At 34.8% G+C, this 19,207-nt stretch overlaps 2 protein-coding genes across 2 annotated transcripts in view; both read right to left on the bottom strand.

Moving 5' to 3' along the window:
• pih1d2 (PIH1 domain containing 2) overlaps positions 1–9,515 on the bottom strand; it is a 33,779-nt gene extending 24,264 nt beyond the window's left edge. The window contains exon 1 of the mRNA XM_041046841.1: positions 9,333–9,515. Within this exon, the coding sequence (XP_040902775.1) occupies positions 9,333–9,515 (183 nt within the window). The remainder of the gene's footprint in view (positions 1–9,332) is intronic.
• A 268-nt stretch (positions 9,516–9,783) lies between these two features.
• On the bottom strand, positions 9,784–15,812 carry tmprss5 (transmembrane serine protease 5). Its single transcript, XM_041046466.1, has 13 exons — positions 15,693–15,812; positions 15,393–15,531; positions 14,981–15,061; positions 14,098–14,211; positions 13,607–13,742; positions 13,260–13,373; positions 13,118–13,161; positions 12,781–12,943; positions 12,451–12,635; positions 11,399–11,497; positions 11,133–11,275; positions 10,838–10,990; positions 9,784–9,954 (listed from the first exon to the last, which is right to left on the bottom strand). The coding sequence occupies exons 1-13, from the start codon at positions 15,810–15,812 to the stop codon at positions 9,946–9,948; spliced, it is 1,500 nt and encodes a 499-aa protein (XP_040902400.1). The 3' UTR covers positions 9,784–9,945.
• Between the last annotated feature and the right edge of the window lie 3,395 nt (positions 15,813–19,207).

The raw sequence follows: 19,207 nt of genomic DNA, 5'->3' as shown, positions 1-19,207 counted from the left end.
TGGTCAAAAATTTTTTTTTCATTTTTTTGGTCGAAAAAAACGCCTTACTATACTATGACGTTTTTTATGAAATTTTGAGGTCAAAATTTTTTTTGACTTTTTTTGGCCGATTTTGACGCCTTACTATACTATGACATTTTTAATGACATTTTGAGGTCAAAAAAAATTTTGACTTTTTTTGGTCAAAAAAAACGCCTTACTATACTATGACGTTTTTTATGACATTTTGAGGTCAAAAAATTTTTTTCATTTTTTTGGTCGAAAAAAACGCCTTACTATACTATGACGTTTTTTATGACATTTTGAGGTCAAAAAAATTTTTGACTTTTTTTGGTCGAAAAAAACGCCTTACTATACTATGACGTTTTTTATGACATTTTGAGGTCAAAAAATTTTTTTCATTTTTTTGGTCGAAAAAAACGCCTTACTATACTATGACATTTTTTATGACATTTTGAGGTCAAAAATTTTTTTGACTTTTTTTGGTCAAGAAAAACGCCTTACTATACTTTGACGTTTTTTATGACATTTTGAGGTCAAAAAAATTTTTTCATTTTTTTGGTCGAAAAAAACGCCTTACTATACTATGACGTTTTTTATGACATTTTGAGGTCAAAAAAATTTTTGACTTTTTTTGGTCGAAAAAAACGCCTTACTATACTATGACGTTTTTTATGACATTTTGAGGTCAAAAATTGTTTTTCATTTTTTTGGTCGAAAAAAACGCCTTACTATACTATGACATTTTTTATGACATTTTGAGGTCAAAAATTTTTTTGACTTTTTTTGGTCGAAAAAAAAGCCTTACTATACTATGACGTTTTTTATGGCATTTTGAGGTCAAAAATTTTTTTTCATTTTTTTGGTCGAAAAAAACGCCTTACTATACTATGACGTTTTTTATGACATTTTGAGGTCAAAAAAAATTTTGACTTTTTTTTGGCCGAAAAAAACGCCTTACTATACTATGACGTTTTTTATGACATTTTGAGGTCAAAAAATTTTTTTCATTTTTTTGGTCGAAAAAAACGCCTTACTATACTATGACGTTTTTTATGACATTTTGAGGTCAAAATTTTTTTTGACTTTTTTTGGCCGATTTTGACGCCTTACTATACTATGACATTTTTAATGACATTTTGAGGTCAAAAAAAATTTTGACTTTTTTTGGTCAAAAAAAACGCCTTACTATACTGTGACGTTTTTTATGACATTTTGAGGTCAAAAAAATTTTTTCATTAATTTGATCGAAAAAAACGCCTTACTATACTATGACGTTTTTTATGACATTTTGAGGTCAAAAAAATTTTTGACTTTTTTTGGTCGAAAAAAACGCCTTACTATACTATGACGTTTTTTATGACATTTTGAGGTCAAAAATTTTTTTTCATTTTTTTGGTCGAAAAAAACGCCTTACTATACTATGACATTTTTTATGACATTTTGAGGTCAAAAATTTTTTTGACTTTTTTTGGTCGAAAAAAAAAGCCTTACTATACTATGACGTTTTTTATGGCATTTTGAGGTCAAAAATTCTTTTTCATTTTTTTGGTCGAAAAAAACGCCTTACTATACTATGATGTTTTTTATGACATTTTGAGGTCAAAAAAATTTTTGACTTTTTTTGGCCGATTTTGACGCCTTACTATACTATGACGTTTTTTATGACATTTTGAGGTCAAAAATTTTTTTGACTTTTTTTGGCCGATTTTGACGCCTTACTATACTATGACGTTTTTTATGACATTTTGTGGTCAAAAATTTTTTTTCATTTTTTTGGTCGAAAAAAACGCCTTACTATACTATGACGTTTTTTATGAAATTTTGAGGTCAAAATTTTTTTTGACTTTTTTTGGCCGATTTTGACGCCTTACTATACTATGACATTTTTAATGACATTTTGAGGTCAAAAAAAATTTTGACTTTTTTTGGTCGAAAAAAACGCCTTACTATACTATGACGTTTTTTATGACATTTTGAGGTCAAAAAATTTTTTGACTTTTTTTGGCCGATTTTGACGCCTTACTATACTATGACGTTTTTTATGACATTTTGAGGTCAAAAAATTTTTTTCATTTTTTTGGTCGAAAAAAAGCCTTACTATACTATGACGTTTTTTATGACATTTTGAGGTCAAAAATTTTTTTGACTTTTTTTGGCCGATTTTGACGCCTTACTATACTATGACGTTTTTTATGACATTTTGTGGTCAAAAATTTTTTTTTCATTTTTTTGGTCGAAAAAAACGCCTTACTATACTATGACGTTTTTTATGAAATTTTGAGGTCAAAATTTTTTTTGACTTTTTTTGGCCGATTTTGACGCCTTACTATACTATGACATTTTTAATGACATTTTGAGGTCAAAAAAAATTTTGACTTTTTTTGGTCAAAAAAAACGCCTTACTATACTATGACGTTTTTTATGACATTTTGAGGTCAAAAAAATTTTTTCATTTTTTTGGTCGAAAAAAACGCCTTACTATACTATGACGTTTTTTATGACATTTTGAGGTCAAAAAAATTTTTGACTTTTTTTGGTCGAAAAAAACGCCTTACTATACTATGACGTTTTTTATGACATTTTGAGGTCAAAAATTTTTTTCATTTTTTTGGTCGAAAAAAACGCCTTACTATACTATGACGTTTTTTATGACATTTTGAGGTCAAAAATTTTTTTGACTTTTTTTGGTCAAGAAAAACGCCTTACTATACTTTGACGTTTTTTATGACATTTTGAGGTCAAAAAAATTTTTTCATTTTTTTGGTCGAAAAAAACGCCTTACTATACTATGACGTTTTTTATGACATTTTGAGGTCAAAAAAATTTTTGACTTTTTTTGGTCGAAAAAAACGCCTTACTATACTATGACGTTTTTTATGACATTTTGAGGTCAAAAATTTTTTTTCATTTTTTTGGTCGAAAAAAACGCCTTACTATACTATGACGTTTTTTATGACATTTTGAGGTCAAAAATTTTTTTGACTTTTTTTGGTCGAAAAAAAAGCCTTACTATACTATGACGTTTTTTATGGCATTTTGAGGTCAAAAATTTTTTTTCATTTTTTTGGTCGAAAAAAACGCCTTACTATACTATGACGTTTTTTATGACATTTTGAGGTCAAAAAAAATTTTGACTTTTTTTTGGCCGAAAAAAACGCCTTACTATACTATGACGTTTTTTATGACATTTTGAGGTCAAAAAATTTTTTTCATTTTTTTGGTCGAAAAAAACGCCTTACTATACTATGACGTTTTTTATGACATTTTGAGGTCAAAATTTTTTTTGACTTTTTTTGGCCGATTTTGACGCCTTACTATACTATGACATTTTTAATGACATTTTGAGGTCAAAAAAAATTTTGACTTTTTTTGGTCAAAAAAAACGCCTTACTATACTGTGACGTTTTTTATGACATTTTGAGGTCAAAAAAATTTTTTCATTAATTTGGTCGAAAAAAACGCCTTACTATACTATGACGTTTTTTATGACATTTTGAGGTCAAAAAAATTTTTGACTTTTTTTGGTCGAAAAAAACGCCTTACTATACTATGATGTTTTTTATGACATTTTGAGGTCAAAAATTTTTTTTCATTTTTTTGGTCGAAAAAAACGCCTTACTATACTATGACGTTTTTTATGACATTTTGAGGTCAAAAAAAATTTTGACTTTTTTTTGGCCGAAAAAAATGCCTTACTATACTATGACGTTTTTTATGACATTTTGAGGTCAAAAATTTTTTTGACTTTTTTTGGCCGATTTTGACGCCTTACTATACTATGACGTTTTTTATGACATTTTGAGGTCAAAAAATTTTTTTCATTTTTTTGGTCGAAAAAAACGCCTTACTATACTATGACGTTTTTTATGAAATTTTGAGGTCAAAATTTTTTTTGACTTTTTTTGGCCGATTTTGACGCCTTACTATACTATGACATTTTTAATGACATTTTGAGGTCAAAAAAAATTTTGACTTTTTTTGGTCGAAAAAAACGCCTTACTATACTATGACGTTTTTTATGACATTTTGAGGTCAAAAAATTTTTTTCATTTTTTTGGTCGAAAAAAACGCCTTACTATACTATGACGTTTTTTATGACATTTTGAGGTCAAAAATTTTTTTTCATTTTTTTGGTCGAAAAAAACGCCTTACTATACTATGACGTTTTTTATGACATTTTGAGGTCAAAAAAATTTTTGACTTTTTTTGGCCGATTTTGACGCCTTACTATACTATGACGTTTTTTATGACATTTTGAGGTCAAACAATTTTTTTCATTTTTTTGGTCGAAAAAAAGCCTTACTATACTATGACGTTTTTTATGACATTTTGAGGTCAAAAAATTTTTTTGACTTTTTTTGGCCGATTTTGACGCCTTACTATACTATGACATTTTTTATGACATTTTGAGGTCAAAAAAAAGTTTGACTTTTTTTGCTGAAAAAAACGCCTTACTATACTATGACGTTTTTTATGACATTTTGAGGTCAAAAATTTTTTTTTCATTTTTTTTGCCGAAAAAAACGCCTTACTATACTATGACGTTTTTTATGACATTTTGAGGTCAAAAAATTTTTTTCATTTTTTTGGCCGATTTTGACGCTTTACTATACTATGACGTTTTTTATGACATTTTGAGGTCAAAAAATTTTTTTCATTTTTTTGGCCGATTTTGACGCCTTACTATACTATGACGTTTTTTATGAAATTTTGAGGTCAAAAATTTTTTTGACTTTTTTTGGCCGATGTTGACGCCTTACTATACTATGACATTTTTAATGACATTTTGAGGTCAAAAAAAATTTTGACTTTTTTTGGTCAAAAAAAACGCCTTACTATACTATGACGTTTTTTATGACATTTTGAGGTCAAAAATTTTTTTGACTTTTTTTGGCCGATTTTGACGCCTTACTATACTATGACGTTTTTTATGACATTTTGTGGTCAAAAAAAATTTTGACTTTTTTTTGCCGAAAAAAACGCCTTACTATACTATGACGTTTTTTATGACATTTTGAGGTCAAAAAAAATTTTTCATTTTTTTGGCCGATTTTGACGCCTTACTATACTATGACGTTTTTTATGACATTTTGAGGTCAAAAAATTTTTTTCATTTTTTTGGTCGAAAAAAACGCCTTACTATACTATGACGTTTTTTATGACATTTTGAGGTCAAAAAAAATTTTGACTTTTTTTGGTCGAAAAAAACACCTTACTATACTATGACGTTTTTTATGACATTTTGAGGTCAAAAAAATTTTTTCATTTTTTTGGTCGAAAAAAACACCTTACTATACTATGACGTTTTTTATGACATTTTGAGGTCAAAAATTTTTTTGACATTTTTTGGCCGATTTTGACGCCTTACTATACTATGACGTTTTTTATGACATTTTGAGGTCAAAAAATTTTTTTCATTTTTTTGGTCGAAAAAAACACCTTACTATACTATGACGTTTTTTATGACATTTTGTGGTAAAAAAAAATGTTTCATTTTTTTGGTCGAAAAAAACGCCTTACTATACTATGACGTTTTTTATGACATTTTGAGGTCAAAAAAAATTTTCATTGTTTTGGCCGATTTTGACACCTTATTATACTATGACGTTTTTTATGACATTTTGAGGTCAAAAAAAATTTTGACTTTTTTTGGTCGAAAAAAACGCCTTAACTATACTATGACGTTTTTTATGACATTTTGAGGTCAAAAAAATTTTTGACTTTTTTTGGTCGAAAAAAACGCCTTAACTATACTATGACGTTTTTTATGACATTTTGAGGTCAAAAAAAATTTTTCATTTTTTTTGCCGAAAAAAATATACTATGACGTTTTTTATGACATTTTGAGGTCAAAAATTTTTTTGACTTTTTTGGCCGATTTTGACGCCTTACTATACTATGACGTTTTTAATGACATTTTGAGGTCAAAAAAATGTTTTCATTTTTTTGGTCGAAAAAAAAACGCCTTACTATACTATGACGTTTTTTATGACATTTTGAGGTCAAAAAAAAATTTTCATTTTTTTGGCCGAAAAAAACGCCTTACTATACTATGACGTTTTTATGACATTTTGAGGTCAAAAAAAATTTTGACTTTTTTTGGCCGATTTTGACGCCTTACTGTACTATGACGTTTTTTATGACATTTTGAGGTCAAAAAAATTTTTGACTTTTTTTGGCCGATTTTGACGCCTTACTATACTATGACGTTTTTTATGACATTTTGAGGTCAAAAAATTTTTTTCATTTTTTTGGTCGAAAAAAAGCCTTACTATACTATGACGTTTTTTATGACATTTTGAGGTCAAAAATTTTTTTGACTTTTTTTGGCCGATTTTGACGCCTTACTATACTATGACATTTTTTATGACATTTTGAGGTCAAAAAAAAGTTTGACTTTTTTTGCTGAAAAAAACGCCTTACTATACTATGACGTTTTTTATGACATTTTGAGGTCAAAAATTTTTTTTTCATTTTTTTTGCCGAAAAAAACGCCTTACTATACTATGACGTTTTTTATGACATTTTGAGGTCAAAAAATTTTTTTCATTTTTTTGGCCGATTTTGACGCTTTACTATACTATGACGTTTTTTATGACATTTTGAGGTCAAAAAATTTTTTTCATTTTTTTGGCCGATTTTGACGCCTTACTATACTATGACGTTTTTTATGACATTTTGAGGTCAAAAATTTTTTTGACTTTTTTTGGCCGATTTTGACGCCTTACTATACTATGACGTTTTTTATGACATTTTGAGGTCAAAAAATTTTTTTCATTTTTTTGGTCGAAAAAAACGCCTTACTATACTATGACGTTTTTTATGAAATTTTGAGGTCAAAAATTTTTTTGACTTTTTTTGGCCGATGTTGACGCCTTACTATACTATGACATTTTTAATGACATTTTGAGGTCAAAAAAAATTTTGACTTTTTTTGGTCAAAAAAAACGCCTTACTATACTATGACGTTTTTTATGACATTTTGAGGTCAAAAATTTTTTTGACTTTTTTTGGCCGATTTTGACGCCTTACTATACTATGACGTTTTTTATGACATTTTGTGGTCAAAAAAAATTTTGACTTTTTTTTGCCGAAAAAAACGCCTTACTATACTATGACGTTTTTTATGACATTTTGAGGTCAAAAAAAATTTTTCATTTTTTTGGCCGATTTTGACGCCTTACTATACTATGACGTTTTTTATGACATTTTGAGGTCAAAAAAATTTTTTCATTTTTTTGGTCGAAAAAAACGCCTTACTATACTATGACGTTTTTTATGACATTTTGAGGTCAAAAAAAATTTTGACTTTTTTTGGTCGAAAAAAACACCTTACTATACTATGACGTTTTTTATGACATTTTGAGGTCAAAAAAATTTTTTCATTTTTTTGGTCGAAAAAAACACCTTACTATACTATGACGTTTTTTATGACATTTTGAGGTCAAAAATTTTTTTGACATTTTTTGGCCGATTTTGACGCCTTACTATACTATGACGTTTTTTATGACATTTTGAGGTCAAAAAATTTTTTTCATTTTTTTGGTCGAAAAAAACACCTTACTATACTATGACGTTTTTTATGACATTTTGTGGTAAAAAAAAATGTTTCATTTTTTTGGTCGAAAAAAACGCCTTACTATACTATGACGTTTTTTATGACATTTTGAGGTCAAAAAAAATTTTCATTGTTTTGGCCGATTTTGACGCCTTATTATACTATGACGTTTTTTATGACATTTTGAGGTCAAAAAAAATTTTGACTTTTTTTGGTCGAAAAAAACGCCTTAACTATACTATGACGTTTTTTATGACATTTTGAGGTCAAAAAAATTTTTGACTTTTTCTGGTCGAAAAAAACGCCTTAACTATACTATGACGTTTTTTATGACATTTTGAGGTCAAAAAAAATTTTTCATTTTTTTTGCCGAAAAAAATATACTATGACGTTTTTTATGACATTTTGAGGTCAAAAATTTTTTTGACTTTTTTGGCCGATTTTGACGCCTTACTATACTATGACGTTTTTAATGACATTTTGAGGTCAAAAAAATGTTTTCATTTTTTTGGTCGAAAAAAAAACGCCTTACTATACTATGACGTTTTTTATGACATTTTGAGGTCAAAAAAAATTTTTCATTTTTTTGGCCGAAAAAAACGCCTTACTATACTATGACGTTTTTATGACATTTTGAGGTCAAAAAAAATTTTGACTTTTTTTGGCCGATTTTGACGCCTTACTGTACTATGACGTTTTTTATGACATTTTGAGGTAAAAAAAATTTTTGACTTTTTTTGGCCGATTTTGACGCCTTACTATACTATGATGTTTTTTATAACATTTTGAGGTCAAAAATTTTTTTGACTTTTTTTGACCGATTTTGACGCCTTACTATACTATGACGTTTTTTATGACATTTTGAGGTCTCGAGGTTAGACTCGGAGTCAGACGTGTGTGTTTTGGTTAGGAAAAATCACATGATTTATGACGTATGAACCACTTTACTGCTTCATTCAGTATCGAAACCCTGTCACTGGTTTAGTTTTCTAGCAACAATGCAGCGTGGATTCGATTCCCGTCAGAGCTGCGTGTTATTTAGCTCATGAATTAAACATTTGGAATGAGATCACATTTGCCATCTGGGGACTGAACACCCAGTATTCAACATCTTTTAAGCTATGGACTATTTAGACTTGTTTAAGGATAGCTTACGATCCATAACACAAAATATCAGGCCAAGTATATCGCTGTTTCCTACAACAATCAGACGTGTCAAATAATATAGCCTATGTATTTAATATATATATTTAATATATGTATTTTATTGTGTCAGCTTAAAACCATAATGACGTGTAGTCGAACAAAAATGTGCATGGCGAATCAAATCCTAAATCGATGAACCAATAAATGTCATATTTTGATTGTACTTTTTTTTTATTGACCTATAGATGTCCTACTGGAGCACTGTCATTGAAGCCTCGGGTAATTAACCATTTTTTTTGAATCAGGTGTCGAAGCTTCAACAAAGCCTCGATCCGCCATGACTAGATAAAAGTAACGAGCTCAGTATAGCCTAATGTAGTAAGAGTAGCCTACCGTTTCTTCTTTATAAATCTACTCAAGTAAAAGTAAAAACTATATTGATTTAAAACTACTCCTAGAAGCATTTTCTTTTCACTTACTCAAGTAGATGTAACGGAGTAAATATAACTCGTTATTACTCACCTCTGCCTTGGTGCTTTATTCCCTGCCCTGACGCAAAATGTTTGTCGAAAGAAACGCAGAGTTAGCTAGTTAACACAACAGAAGCTACTGCCACTTAACTTACCAACATTTCAGTGCACAGACAAGAGTGGAGCTCAGGCGGTGCTATGAATTCAGCTCCTTCCTTCATCTGTTTGTGGATGAACTTCCGGTACGCTGCGGGGTCATTCTCAGAAAGATCGTCCAGCATAGACCAAAACTGCTTTACCTGGTGCAAAACGTCCTCTGTGCCGCCAGTGGACGACATTTTAAGGTAAATGTCTAGCTTAGTTAGCTCTCTGCTGAGAAAACAACTAGAGAAAGTCTGAATATTATTTTGAAATAGATATATATAGATATATATCTTAAAATACAGAGCAATAACTCACAACTACAACAAACTACTTCTTCTGCTAATGTTGTCAGTTGCTATGGAGACAATATGAGCGGAAATGCTACACAGATACCACCTAGCAGTGAAAAAGGAGAACTGCAGCTCAATAATCACACGACACAGTTTTATAAGAGGTAAAATTTATATATATAGTACATGAAAAAACATAACGTAAACATCTCCAGGCTCCAGCAATGTCTTTATAAGTACATTATATAACGGACACTAAAAATATTAACTATAATTTTCAGATGTTTCAAACAGTAGTATCAGTAGCATCCTTCTTGTTGTTCATGAGCTCTCCTCAGTAATTCTGCAAAGAGAATCCATCATTATTAGCAGTCTGTGTAAAAACTGTAATTATATTCCATTGCGCCTTTTTAAATATGTCATCTTGTTGCTGATGATGTAAAAAAAAAAATTATAATAATGGCTGTGTGTGGAATTATTCAGGGCTCTCTGATATTTCTGAAGTGGTGTAAGAGGTATTGTTTTCTTTTACTCGTGCAAAAGTAGCAATGTAAAAACACTCCAGAAGAAAAATCCTGTGTTCAAAAAGTTATTTAAGAAGAACAGAAGCATTATCAATAAAATGTAGCATCAAAATTAAAAGGACTCATGAGGCAGCACGATGGCCTCTTTCACAGTTTTACTGGAATATCTTTATCATTAATTCATCATTTACTGTGTAAGCAGCTTTTTAATGTTGGTCAGTGTGAAGTTAATTTGAACTACTTTACATACCGTTGGGTGCTCTAGTCTACAGCTAGAATGATTAGTTAATCGAAAGAAAATTAATCTGGAACTACTTTGATAACTGATTGATCATTTCAGTTATATATTTTTTTCATTCAAACGTGCCAAACTTTTGCTGGTTCCAGCTTCTCAAATGAAAAGATTTCCTGTTTTTTGTTTGTCTGATTTTATAGTAAAGGGTTTGAAGATGTGGGTTCTGAGCGACTGAATGATTAATCACAAACATAACTGGCAGATTAATCAATAATGAAAAGAGTTGGTAGTTGCAGCTAGTCTAATCCACAAAGCATTATATTTTATAAGATGATCGAATGTTTTGTATACATTTGACCTACAAAGTGTAAATGTAGTGAAGTAGAATGTACAGAACACAATGGACCAATGGAATTTAGTTCATTTCTACCACAGAATTTCTATGTCGATTTCTAATGCCTGTTTACCTCAATCATGTCATAGAGCCAGCCCAAGAATTCAGCCACTTTGGTGTAAACCCCAGGATGGTTGGGCTCAGCACATCCTGTCCCCCAGCTGACAACCCCTACCAGCCTCCACACATTTTCATCCTGGCACACCAGAGGGCCCCCGCTATCCCCCTGGAGAGGTTAACACAGACACTGTTCATTATAGACTGATCCAGCTTTCAATAGGCCAGTGTTCCACTGTAAGCAAAACACAGACAAGAGGATGGATCTTTAAAATGCCTTTGCAAGGTAGTGTACAATACATGCATCTGACCTGACATGCATCCACTTTTCCCTCTGTGTATCCGGCACAAAGCATCCGTGGTGTGATCTCTCCATTGTACATGCAGGAGCTGTTACACTTCTTTGTGCTTATTATGGGAACTGGCGCCTCTTTAAGGGTGTCAGGTGAGTGAACTGAAAGAGAAAAGACATATTTAAGGCTTCTCTGTCAGTACACTCGGCACACTCTGTCATCATGTTTTCATTAGACTTGCAGCAGATGTAAATTTGTTTTAGAGAGCTGCAGTAGCATCTTACCACCATCGGGCTGTGTGTATCCCCATCCAGAGATCCAACACTGTGTTCCTCCTGGAAGATCATAATCATACTGAGGCAGGCAGACGGGCCTAATTGTATCTAGTTAAAGGGGAAAAGAAGTAATTAATTTAGCCTCTTTATATCTCAATTTGAACAGATTGGAACATGATAATTTGGAATAAATTATGATTTTTCTTTCAAAGCCTTTCATTAAGGCTTCCACACTATTTAAGAGACATACATATGCTATATTTTTTCTCCTCTTGCTAAGATTTTGTCTTGTAATAGGCTCCCTCAAGTTCACCCTGAACTTAACCTCACATCTACCTCACATGAAGATTTAAGCTTCACTGTGCAGAATGATGAATGTGCAGAGTTTGACACTAGAAAGCTGTTTTCACTTTCACCAGCTGAAGGGGAAAAGTTTCTCTGCGCTCACCTGAAATCTCAGTTTGGGAACAAACAAGACAAACAAGGATGACTTCATGATAATCGTGGTCCAGTATGTGACTTTCAGTAACAAACGCTGAGAGTGGACTTTAGAGTGAAGTAGCAGACATGTTGTGTCCAGCAATTAAATTTTGGAAATGAAAAATATTTGCATATTTAAAGATTACAAGGTAATTCAACTTTTTTGTGGAAAAATCAGATCTGACACAAATTATTACTCAAAGCAGAATAGTTTTATATGTCATAAACATAGAAGATTCCCAGCAGACATGAAGACATTTATATTCTTTAAACTTTGAGGTTGTATGCCTTCATTTTTGAACTTGTACAAAGAATAGGTTCCTTAAGAAATGGTTGAAGAGAGGATTTTGTGATGTGAAATCTGTGTCACTGTTCATTATGGTTAGAGAAGTTATTCTTTATAAAAGGTAGAGGATACCACTCTGTTGTTCTTTGTTTGCTGAAACGTGTATGCATTCGAAAATAAAATAGTAAACTCAGGCCACAGTATTGGTAATAGTAGTGCTCATGGCCTTTTTGGAGTGCTGCTATCTCAGCTCATATGTTGTGTGCAAAGCTTGTGAGGGGGTTGCCTGGCTGACCTGAGAAATTCAGCGGAGTCCGCAGTTTCATCAGCGCTATATCACTGTCGTGGCTCCTGTGGTTGTAGTTCTTGTTGTAGATTATCTTCTCCACCGCATATCCTGTGTGCTGAGCCATTTTAGCTGAGCTGCGAGTGACAATACCTGCATAGACCACCCAGCTGGATACCTGAGGCAGCCTGTAGCTGACATTTGAGAAAAGAAAAGGCAGACAGTGATAAGAGGGAACTGTCATGTGTTCAGTGTGGTACACCTGTTAATGAGCGATTATTGCTCTTCACAGAGGCTGTAACCTCTGACCTTTAGTCCTGGTAAGGTCTGCAGTCTTACTTGTGCACACAATGGGCAGCTGTGACTACCCATTGACTGGTGATGATGGAGCCTCCACAGGTGTGACGGTTGCTGTAGTAGAGGCTGACCTGCCAGGGCCACCTGCCCAGCGTCGCCTCCACCCCTCCGATTATCCTGGGCAACTTCGCTCGTGTCCCACACTCTATACAGAGATCCCATTCATCAAAAAGTTGAACTGGATTGGTCAGAAGGTGACATCACTCACTCTCTCTGCCACACTGATGTAAAGCCTTTTTTTTCTAAGAATTAGCTGAGAACTACAGGGCTTTGTGTTGGGTGCAAAGTCAAACAAAAAAGTTAAGTTTAATTTGCTCACCAAAACATTGCAAAGCAATAACCTTCCCTGTGATACAGCTCCCCCTAAATGAAAATAAATTGAGTAACTAATGATGCATAATTAATGTGTCAGTAGCCACTGCATCATTATGAGTATGATGTCCTCAGACAAATTGCCTTACCTGAATTGCCACATATTTTCCAGGCTGCTCTTGTGTTCTGAGGTAATTTGTATAAAGCCATCGGTATAGTTTGGCCCGATATCGGTTAGATTCACTCCTTTATGCTTGGTCAGTCTGGTAAGAGAACATATGTAAAATGGGTGGGAGTGAAAATTAAGACAATTCAGATTCATAAGGTGTGAAGCCAGATTGCAAATGAGGTATTAGCAGATCATAAATAAGCCAAGCCTTCAAGCTTGAAAAAGCCGGCTGAGATTAAACTATAAGTTAGTGTGTGGGCGCTCCGGTCTCAATCAGTGTTAAGGGCTGAGGCGGTGTGTGCGTGTGATCCTGTCAGGGGTGCAAACCTCAGATAACCCAGCTGTCTGCAGACCAGCGTTCCCAGGGAAGAGTTCCACCTTTCGTAGCACACTGGCAGCCAGGTGGGTAGCTTCCCCAGCTGGATCTCCAGGAGGGAGTTCTCCGGGCTGATTCTGTAAAACACTGAACCTGATTGATTGAAAATCCCTCCAGAGGCAAGCTCTCAGTCATCAGTAATGAACGAGCCTCTTCTATGAGTGGGAAATGATTAGGAGAAAACACGAGCATCTATGCTAATGTAGTCAATACAGACACTTCATTATCTGTGATGTTTTCATGTCAGTCAATGGGCATCTCTCAAGAGTGAATAAAAGGCAACAAGAAGCAGCGAGTGAATGATAATGTTGCTACTGCTCAACCAAAAATCACTACAGAGGTGTGAACCATGACCCGGTACGATGAATCGGGTAACAATAAACTAAGCAACCACACAATCCTGCACCGTTAATTCATAAAACAAAAAGGAGGGAGCACAGACCTTTCCTGGGGTCAGAGACAGAAATGTCCTCTGTCACATTGCAGAACGACGTCTCCTTTGTGTCCCCAAGTCCCACTGGACTTTGGGAGGAGGAAGGCCTCAGCAGAAGTTTGACTATATGTAGTAAAGATATAGTTAATTAGTTGTTTAATCAGCAGCAAAACATGTTGTTTCCGAAGTTACCAGATGATCAGATCAGTGCACCAGCCAGTGTCTCTGCTCCAGAAACACTGGCTCCTACATTTCTTACATTTCCCATCAAATTAAATTCACTGACTTTAGATTGACTTTAATATGAAAAATCATAGGAGTGCTCCTTTTTAATGAATTCACGAACACAGTCCTTGAACAGTTTGATGGGAAAAATTTAGGGAACTTTACTTTTAAACCCATGCCCACAAATCTGTAGTATCAGTTATAGTCTGTAGTACAGATAAATATATAGATATAGTTATTGCTGAACATTTGATGGTTCCAGCATCTAAATTCTAGCGGTTATTCATTGTCTTACATTAAGATATATTGAATATCTTTTAGTTTTTTGACTGTTGATTAGACAAAAAGAGACAACAAGAGAAAACTCTGGCATTTCTTAGTGTTTTCTTATGTTTTGTAGACTAAACAATTCATTGATCAGCTGAGAAATAAGCTGAAACAACTGGCAGATTAACCAGTAATGAAAGGAATTAGTTGCAGCCTTATATCAACTTAAAAAACTTTTAAATGCTGATTTTTTTTATTGGCCTCAGAAATCCAGCATGAGCTGAGCTCTACTGTGCAGTGGAGCTTGAGTGGCTGTAACTAGACGTTTTGCACATTCATTTCCAGTTCTTGGTTACTGTTAAGCTCATTTAGCAATTCTTTGTTAGACACAGTGACTCACCTAGAAACCAGACACCTACAGCTAAGCCTCCCAGGAGCCCAACCGCACACACCGCTGCCAGCAGCCTCACCAGCCTGTGAGCTAAAGCAACAGTTAAGACTGGCGTTAATGACTTCTGATCCCAGATATGAGCTGGGAAGAAGTATTAAATGTCAGCTGTTACATATATAGCACACTGACACACAGCACTGAGACAGAAATGAATAAACTGTGCTCACGACACTGAGGTGTTGAAAAACAAATCTACACAGTGACATTTTTATAAGAAAGCCCTGCTTTACTGGACTTCTTATCACAACACTGCAGATTCAGTTTGGTTTTATTCTTTTTTTCTTTTTTGCACTAATGAGGCAGAATTGCTGTTGTAGTCTGAGGCTTGATACCCATCAGGTGGTGCACTGCTGGAGCTTACCGTGAGTCGTGGAATGAATCCCTTTCAACCAGCCCTGCACTCTCTTGGTCCCTGCGACTCCTGCAGTTTTGTCTGAGTGAAAAGAATGACTGACAGCCGTCGGGTTCTCAATCACTGATAATGTGTCTCCATCAAGACTCTGTAAGAATTACAGCAGGCACGTCAGACCTCATTTGCGGCTCGTTCCTATTTGATAAAGTTTTGGCAAGTTTGCTTACTTGTGACAGAGACTACCTGCTGACCATCTGCTGCTCAACAACTCTGCACCTGTCAGGCTCTGTCGGATTTAATTAGGAGCACTGTTATCCTGGATGTTAGCAGCCACTGACCCGTCCAGATGTATAGGGTCTCAGCTGTAGGTGTGTACAGGGTACAGGTGTATGTGATGGGGCTATGATAGTCAAGCTGAAGCCTTGACATGCCTGTTTTGTGTCTTGTACAACGCATTTTTATTTGAGGTTAAAACACATTGCCTGTTCCTGTTTCGCTGAAAGGTTTTCCCACTCTGGAGTGTGCGTTTTTGTTGGGCTTACCCTCCAAGGAGGAGCTGTTTCTATAAGCAACATGTAACAGTCATTATAATAAAGCTCTCCATACTGTAGATGTGAGAGCAGGCTTGGTATTCTGCAATTACAGTACAAAATCCATCCAAATAAATGCCACACCATCTGCTGTCTTGTATTACTCTGGAATTAGCATGAGTTGTATATAGTGCAGGAGCAAGTTTAGAAGTTTAGTACAGCTGTACAGCATAGGTCAAAAGATGCACATGAAGAGTGAATAAATAAAACATACGGAAACATGAGAAAACAAGTGTGATACAAGTTTGAAATGAGCACTACATGTGTCCTCAGCAGCTGTTACTGTAAATTGTGAGGGTGCAAGTGAAGGTGACAATGTGAGAATGGAGCTTTGGTCAGGATTGCTTACAGTAAACAGATGGAGCAAGGTGTGGTGAATATTTAGCCCCCCTTTCCCCTCGCTTTTCTTACCATGTTTTCCTTGCATACAGTCCTAAGGAAAAAGCAGCAGTGTCCGAGCTCATCTGTAGGCCTGTGCTGGAGGTAGAGAGGTCTGTCCCGCTTGCAGTTGATGCACCATTTGCCATTTAACAGAATGCAACTCTGGATTTTCCCTTCACAAAGAGACAATGAGGTCAGCAGTGGTGCAGAGAATGAGGCTGTTGTTTGTCCAGGGGGGTCATGGGGCCTGTGGAAGCAAGCTGAACCAGGTCTTTGTAGGGGGGAGCATCTCCAGAGATACCTCCAAGCCGACTATTGATAGGACACCGGGGGGTTGCTAGGTTACACTTTCTATCTTTGCCAAGAGATTGTCCATTTTCACCTGAGACTTGTTATTACCTGACAGTTTGTAGGTTCTGAGAAAAGGTCATTATTGCAAATTGTTGAAAAGTCTCACATCACGTCAATCCCCATCATCTGGAATCCAAAGCTATCGTCTCTCAACAACCAAGAACAAAATGAAGTCTGTTCTGTCTTCTCACTGACAGATGACTTTCTCTTCTCTCTCCGCTCTTTTAACCAGCTCACAGTCGCATGTTTTGTTTTGATTTTTGATATTGCTTTTCTGTATTTCAAATGTCTTGTCTTTTTAAGTGCAGTAGTAAAGGTGACGTTTGAGCAGCTTCAAAAAGAAATCCTTAACTCCTTAACCAACTAAAGACTTGAACTCAGAGAGAGGTCTTCACTTCATTTCCTGAAAAACACATTGATTTTTTTATTGAAAAAAAAATGCTAATTTGATCCTTGTGGCTAAAGGAGCATTTGATACAAAGGTTGTTTATCCATCTCCCATACGTGTGGTGTGGGATTAGCGAGAGTCCAGGTGAAGGGATCAACTGCCAGGAAGAAAATTCCTCCTCGTCTGACTGTCAAGGCTGAATCCAAGAAATGGCCTAGATCTTTTTGGCTCATCTAACAGGTGTCATATGGAATTATTTGGAAATCAAACGCAGAGTAATGAACATTGCAACAGTGGTGTAAATTGCATGTGATGCAGCAACAGCTGAATTTCATATTCGCAAGACTGAAAGGTTAAAAATGTTTGATAATATTAGTGTTGCACTGAATTTTTCCACTGCAGAGGCAAACAGAATAGCAAGAAAAAACATACCTGGTGTTTGGTAATGTTCATAAGGATTTCATGTCTCCCTCTTGTGGTGAAATTAGTTTTCTCAGACGGCAGAGTAAACAGATTTTATAAACCTGCCATTCACTGGACTCATTTAGGGAAGATCAGACAAAATAAGCAATATGAATATGAGATTTTTTTCTGACACATATAATCTGAAAAAATATAATCTTCAATCATATAATATACATATAAACTAAAGAATAATCAGATAAATGTATAATTAATTTAAACAAAAAAAACAAAACAAAACTTAACAGTACCAGCTTCATGAAGTACAAGCTTTATGGCAGGAATGTTGAATAAGACTGCATTAACCGTAGTGAGAGTAGGCTATCATACAAATATCACTTAATATTAAACGAAACCACAAAAACCATCTAGGCCAGTCCCCTGTAAGTGTCATGTTCGTCTTTTGATCAGCACATAGAATTCATGAGTAGATCCCTCCAATGAGACTACAACAATAACAGTCTGTCACCTTGCGCAGCAGAAGGGAGAGGTATCCCAGATGCCCCAGTGTGGACTACATTCATTTATTCATGTTCCACGGTCTGAGGCTCCACTGTGAAGAGGCTGGCTGTGGCCCAGTTTGCTGTATCTGTGTCTCTCTGCTCAGGAGGGGAAGCTCTCGCCTTGTATGGTGGTGTGAGATTTGATCAGCTCCACTCTTATCTCAGTCATTAGTATGTCTGCCTCTTTGTGTCCAAACCTTGAAAGTCAGATGCGGTCTCTCACTTCTCCCCCTCCACCGAAATCCTTAGGTTCTAACTGCACAGAGGAGAGGGAAGCTTTTTTTTCCGATGGCCAGCGTTTGCCTCTACAGCTTTTCTATTCTTTCTTTCTTTTTTTGTCAAAGTCCAGCCCACCAAGGCATTTAAAGCTGGTTCATTGGTGTGGGGGCCGTCATGAGAGTTGTGCCATTGATGCTGTTGGCCGTGACCTCTTGGCAGAGATGGCCGTTAAAGGTTGGATTGCCCACAGATGTAGGCAGGGCAGAGTGGAGCCTGTTAAATACACAATCCAAATGCAGAGGTGGATGCTTTTTGTCTGACACAGCCTCAGATGAACCCTCTCAGATGAGCTCAAGTGCTCCTTCATGAACACGGCTAGTCACGCTGAATTGTCATTGAATCTTAATTAAAGGAATAAATCGATTGTTGGGGGGAAACATGATTCTCTTTCTTGCCGAGAGTTAGGTGAGAAGACTGACACCGCTCTCGTATCTGTCAGCTAGAAAGGAAGCTAAATATAGCAGCCAGTTAGCTTGGCTCAGCATAAAGCCTGGAAATAACAAAGTCAAGTGTTACAGTACCATGACGAAGTTGTGTGTTGGTAGGCGAATTGTTTTCCCTTTGGATTTATCGAGGCTAGCTGTTTGACCTTGTTTCCATTCCTTCTGCTAAGCTAAGCTAATTGTCTCCTGGCAGATATGATTCAAGATTCAAGAGTCTTTATTGTCATCATGTGAACATAACGAAATTTTGCAGAGACTCCCGGCTTTAAGGCACACATATAAATAAATAACACAAATACTTAAAAGGAAAGGAACACTTACGAAAATATAAACACAAAGTAGAGTAAGTAAAGTAAATAAGTAGATAAAAGTAAGTGGGGGGGGGCATGTTTGAGGGTCCTGTAGGGGGATGGGATGTGGGTGTTTT

The sequence above is a fragment of the Toxotes jaculatrix genome, chromosome 9 (genome assembly GCF_017976425.1).
Source record: "Toxotes jaculatrix isolate fToxJac2 chromosome 9, fToxJac2.pri, whole genome shotgun sequence".
NCBI classification, from domain to species: Eukaryota; Metazoa; Chordata; class Actinopteri; family Toxotidae; genus Toxotes; species Toxotes jaculatrix.
This window is presented reverse-complemented; position numbering and strand designations above follow the sequence as displayed.